The sequence below is a fragment of the Dendroctonus ponderosae genome, unplaced genomic scaffold, assembly GCF_020466585.1.
Source record: "Dendroctonus ponderosae isolate FM_Combo_2020 unplaced genomic scaffold, Dpon_F_20191213v2 Dpon_F_20191213_12, whole genome shotgun sequence".
In the NCBI taxonomy this organism is placed as follows: Eukaryota; Metazoa; Arthropoda; class Insecta; order Coleoptera; family Curculionidae; genus Dendroctonus; species Dendroctonus ponderosae.
In genome coordinates this window covers 694063-700102 of record NW_026017316.1, presented here as the reverse complement: position 1 = coordinate 700102, position 6040 = coordinate 694063, and the positions used below count along the sequence as shown (strand labels likewise).

The 6040-nt window shown below is 41.8% G+C and overlaps 2 protein-coding genes across 2 annotated transcripts in view; one reads left to right on the top strand and one right to left on the bottom strand.

The window, feature by feature from the left end:
• LOC109539327 (serine/threonine-protein kinase PITSLRE) overlaps positions 1 to 3159 on the top strand; it is a gene marked incomplete in the record, with an annotated part of 43946 nt that extends 40787 nt beyond the window's left edge. Inside the window, 4 exon segments of the mRNA XM_048663037.1 lie at positions 1978 to 2137; positions 2199 to 2312; positions 2369 to 2707; positions 2760 to 3159. Coding sequence (XP_048518994.1) covers positions 1978 to 2137; positions 2199 to 2312; positions 2369 to 2707; positions 2760 to 2849 — 703 coding nt within the window.
• The window catches only part of LOC109539319 (rho GTPase-activating protein 21), a gene marked incomplete in the record, with an annotated part of 91600 nt that overhangs the window by 34860 nt on the left and 50700 nt on the right, over positions 1 to 6040 (bottom strand).

Genomic DNA, 6040 nt, shown 5'->3' with positions numbered 1-6040 from the left:
GGAAATTCTCTATCGAAATGGTCCTTCGGACTAGTTGAGGATTTCCAGCCGTTTTCCTGCTATGAATTTTTGAAGGTTTAAAGAGTCGCTTAAGGGGCGAAGCCCTAGGTGGATGCTGGTGCGCTTTCATAGGGCGCTTCGGGGCATTAATTTCAATTTTTTCACCAAATTGCAGCCGAGTATCTTTGCAATTGCCAGCGCTGGGCCGGTTTTTACGTACATTTGCAACATCTGGCAACACTGTAAACAAAGTGATTTTCCGCTGTAACTCGTTTGAGGTTGGGATTTTCGGTGGTTTATCATCGGGAATCGATAGCTATGGAAATTCTCTATCGAAATGGTCCTTCGGACTAGTTGAGGATTTCCAGCCGTTTTCCTGCTATGAATTTTTGAAGGTTTAAAGAGTCGCTTAAGGGGCGAAGCCCCCGGTGGATGCTGGTGCGCTTTCATAGGGCGCTTCGGGCCGTTAATATCAAGTTTTTCACCAAATTGCAGCCCAGGATCTTTCCAATTGCCAGCGCTGGGCCGGTTTTTACGTACATTTGCAACATCTGGCAACACTGTAAACAAAGTGATTTTCCGCTGTAACTCGTTTGAGCTTGGGATTTTCGGTGGTTTATCATCGGGAGTCGATAGCTATGGAAATTCTCTATCGAAATGGTCCTTCGGACTAGTTGAGGATTTCCAGCCGTTTTCCTGCTATGAATTTTTGAATGTTTAAAGAGTCGCGGAATTACCTTCAGTCAGTTGAGAAGAAATCGATGAAATCGATTAAAGTGTCCGTTTTTGCCCTAACTTCCCTTACTATTAGTCCGGGCAAATTAGGCGATAAAATACGTCGTTTCAGAATTTTGAAAGCTTTCAAATGCGCTTTTATGGGATGGCATAAGCTAACCTTAAAAGTACATTTTTGCGTTTTTTTTTTCGAAAAACCAGTGCCAATTTTCAAAAAATTGTAGTGAAAAAATGCATCGGCCCCTGTATTAAAAATGTGGAAAATCTCACGCAATTCGCTTCGCTCAGCTGAGAAAACCAGCAGAAGTTGATCAACTTGGTCGCCTTCGCCCCAACTTCCCCAACTAATAGTCCGGGCAAATAAGCCAGGAAAAATTTTTTATAACGAAATTTTGAAAACTTTCTACTTTCCACTTTGAAACACACCACAAGACATTTGGAAAGCAGAAACTCACAGAAGCGTTTTTTTTTCGAAAAATTGTTACAAATTTTATCCCTGTAGAAATTTCCATCGATCCTTGTTTGGATTTTGGACTCATTGGAAAACTTTCACGCCAATAGCATCCCTCAGATGAGAAAAAATCGCAAAAATTCATCCGTTTGGTCGCTTTTACCCCAACTTCCCCTGATAATAGTCCGGGCGGAAAAAAAAACACGCTTCTGAATTTTGAAAGCTTCCAAATGCGCTTTTATGGGACAACAAAAATTAACCTAAACAGTACATTTTTGCGTTTTTTTTTTTAATTTCGAAAATCCAGTGCGGATTTTCAAATATTATTTTCTAGTGGAAAAATCCATGAGCTCCTGCTGCTGTACACGTAAAAAAAAATTTTTTGTCAAACTTTTGAAAACTTCCAACTTGCCCGATAAAGACAATTGAGAGAAATCGGAAAAATCGTACTCACTTGCCCCAACCTCCCCTACGAATAGTCCGGGCAAATGTCGAAACAGAAAAACTGTTTTTGTCCACCGTTTTGAAAACTGTCAACGTTTCTGCCCGATAAGGAAATTTCAAATCAGACGCACAATTTTGCGTTTTTTGAAAAATCACTGCAAGTTTTCAAAAAATTCTTTCTAGCGAATAATTAGCGCGGATTCTGCTGATCTCCATCTGGGAAAACTTGCAGGCAAATTCTTTGGGTCAGCGACGAGAAAGTCGCAACCGGGTCGCTTTTAGCTCAATTTCCCCTACTAATAGTCCGGGCAAATAAGCCAAAAATTTTTTTTTTTTTCTGTTTACAGAGATTTGAAAACATCCAATCTGCTGCTGTCGCACAAGGGCATTTTGAAAGTGGGCGACTTCGGCCTGGCACGCGAATACGGCTCCCCATTGAAGGCCTACACGCCCGTTGTTGTCACGTTGTGGTACCGCGCCCCCGAACTCCTGCTTTGCACCAAGGAGGTAGGCAAATCGGTCGGGTATTTTTCGCACCGCACGGCAACACCGCATTTTGCATTTTCAGTATTCCATTCCGATCGATGTGTGGTCGGTGGGTTGCATATTTGCCGAACTTCTGCAAATGACCGCCCTCTTTCCCGGCAAATCCGAAGTTGATCAGTTAAACCGGATTTTCAAGGTGAGTGGGTTTTTCCAAGTTTTTTCACGAAATGAAGTTTTTGGGGTTTTTTGCAGGATTTGGGCACCCCGAACGAGCAAGTCTGGCCGGGCTTCAACAGTTTGCCGGCCGTCAACAAGATCAAGTTCCACGACTATCCGGTGTCGAATTTGCGCGCAAAATTCAGCACTTTGAGCGAAATCGGGCTCGGGCTCCTACTGAAATTCCTCACCTACGATCCGGCGCAGCGCATCACGGCGGAGGAGGCGCTGAAACACGCCTACTTTGGCGAACCGCCGCTGCCCATCGATCCCGCCATGTTCCCGACGTGGCCGGCGAAGAGCGAATTGGGGCACAAGCGCGCGATGGCCGCCAGCCCGAAGCCCCCTAGCGGCGGCGGCGAGTACAAAAAACTGGTAAGTTGCGCCCCAACCGCGGGAAATCGATCACACCGTGGCAACGTTGCAGGGCGGCGAAGATGACGACGGCTACGGGTTCCGGCTGGGGATGGGGGTTGACATGCGCCGCGGCGGCGCCGGCTTCAGTCTGAAGTTCTGACAGAAGGCCGACCGGGGCGGCGTTGCCAAACCGTGACTGCCCCGCCCATCAGCGATCGACCAGTAAGCAACTGTTGATTTAATTGTTTTGGCGGGCTGCCCCCCATCGGGGGGCAGCCAATGACGGCCGGGCGATTTCAAAATATTTATTTATTATTGTTATAATTATTATTTACAAAACGTCCGGCTTAATATGTACAAGTTCACAAGGAGTTACAACAACACATACATGGATTTTTCGGCGCCTAAAACTAGAAAAACAATAAAATAACAGGCAAGATACACAGAACAGCCTAGAATAATGAATCGACCACTAGATTTAATTTTTTTTCAATTGTCCGCAGCAACATCCAGAAGTTTTCCACTTCAAAAAGTCCAAATTTCCCGTTTCCATTTCCACTACTCAACAATTATAATTGACTTTAGCAGTATCACAACTTCGATTGCTTCACATTGGAATTACCGTAACGATCACATTATTATACATTATTATACAATAAGCGAAATCTAAATAATTAATAACATAAATGCGAAAATTAGACAAAGAGTGACAGCCGCACGCGCGACTTTCTCGGTTATGACAACATTGTCCGCACACAAAATGACGCGTTAAATTATCAAAACGATTCACAATCGATTCGCCCAAGAGTGAAGAAAAAAAACTATAATCAAAATCTACAATCGTTTTGCTCATGTCTGATGATGGCCATTCAAGGCAACAGGTTTCGTTTTTCCGTTGACAGTTTGCACACAAAAATAATGACGTAACCAACCGTCAGTGCGGTGAACGCTTCGGATGAGTCCAGAGGGCGCTGAAGCTTTTTTTGGGCGGCGTTGCCGTCATTCTCCGACGAATGAATTTGTGAACACACGGGTGTGGTTTGTGACACCAAGTAAATGTGATCAATTTGGCAACAACGTTTTTTCAAAGTTTGACAACGTTGCCAGTTCTTATAAAAAAAGCGAAAAATAACTTGAAACATGCGACGTTAAAAGTACGTGACCCAAATGCACGTCGAGTAAATGTGATTTTATACTAACTAGTGACCAATTTGGCAACGAAGTATATATGAATCTCATGTTAGAACAACGACGCTTTTAAAGAAAAATTGTAACGGTGCCAGCACGCATCCAAAAAAAAAAACGTAAAAAGTACGTCAAGTCAGTGTGATTTTATATTAAAAAGTGAGCAATTTGGCAACGGTGTATATGCATTTCAAATGAGGATAATAGAGTTTGGCGACGTTGCCAGTATGTGCATGTAAAAGTACGTAACCCAAAAGCACCCGAAATAAGTGTGTTTGATTTTCATTCGCGACGTGTTCCTAAAGGCCTTCGGCGCCGTTGCCGATACGTTTGTACAAAATCGTCAGAAGTGTGATTTTTTATCGAAAAACGAGAAACAAAACGTAAACCTTACGTGCAAAAACTGAAAAACATGTTCCGACATTAAAAGTACGTTAGCCAAAAAAAAGGCGAGTGTGATTTCCTTGCGAAAAATTACGCGTTTGAAGTGGTGTATGTGAGTTTAGTGCGTAGACGACCAAAGTCTTAGAAGACATTTGTGAGACGTTAAAAGTACGTTTGCCAAAACATGTCAAGTGAGTGATTTTGCAACAAAAAAATGCCCAATTTGAAGTGATTAATATATATTTAGCGTGTAAACAACCAACGTTTTATCAACGACGTGGCGAGACGTTAAAAGGACGTTTGTCAGGAAACGCCACAAAGATATTTTGTCATGAAAAAGTACGCATTTTTATTTGTGATCATGATTCTCATTTGAAAACGTCCGACGTTGTTTTAAAGACTATGTGACGTTAAAAGTACGTACGCAGTAGCGAAATCCGTTTAAGCAACTTACGCTGTAAATAAGCTTATACGGATTATGCGACTAAACCACCAACGTTTCACAAAACATGTTTATAACCTTAAAAGTACGTTCGTGAAAAATCGTGATCTAAGGGTTTTTACGTTGAAACAGCGATGTATTCCCAACAGTGCAAATGAATATTGCTCGAAAACGATCGACGTTTAGACAAACTGCTCGTGCCGTTAAAAGCACGTACACAATTTTTCAACTAAACAACCAACGTTTCATAAAAACATTTTCAGGATGTTAACAGTACGTTCGTTGGACGTCGTCAATCAAACAGTACGTACACCCATAAAACGTCGCGTGAATGTGATTTAACGTGCAATGCGACGCATTTAAAGTTGCGTAAATGGATTTTGCATCTCAACAGGCAACGTCTTAGAAACGCATTTTTGTGACGTTCAAAGTACGTTCGTCCAAAAAACATCAAGTAACTTGAAAAAAAAAAAAGATTGAAATTGCAACTGTGTTAATGAATACCACTCGAAAATAACCGACGTTCTTTAAAAGACTTTTTGGGACGTTGAAAGTACGTACGTACTACAAAGTGTGATTTTGTGAGTCAACAACCAACGTCTTATAAACATACTCTTTGGGGCGTTACAAGTACGTCTGTCAGAAATCGCATGGTAAGTGTGATTTTAAGTGGAAAAGCGACGCATTTTTTGGACGTTAAATGAACGTTTGTCAGAAAACCCACGGTAAGTATGATTTTACGCAAAAAAACGGTGCATTTGCAATAGCTTTCATGAATATTACTCGAAAATAAGCGACGTTTTTGGGACGTTATGAGCACGTATGCATTTTTTGTGACGTTCAATGTACGTACGTCAAAAAAACGCCGCATGAGTGTGATGTCAAGTGAAAAAGCGACGCATTTGAAGTGCCCTAAACGGATTTTGTAGGTCACCAACCAACGTCCCATAAACGGATTTTTGTGACGTTAAAAGTGCGTTCGTCAGAACACGCACGGCAAGTGTGATTTTACGTAAAAAAGCGATGTATTTGCAATAGTGATCAGTATTACTCTAAAATTACCGACGTTCTTTGGAAAACTTTTTGGGACGTTAAAGGCACGTTCATCTAAACAAAAACTGCAAAGAAGAATGATTTTAAATGGCAAAGCCGCACATTTGAAGTTGCCTAAACCGATTTGGCAGGTCAACGACCAACGTCCTAAAAACGCATTTTTGTGACGTTAAAAGTGCGTTCGCCAGAACACGCACGGCAAGTGTGATTTTACGTAAAAAAGCGATGTATTTGCAATAGTGATCAATATTTCTCGAAAATTACCGACGTTCTTTGGAAAACTTTTT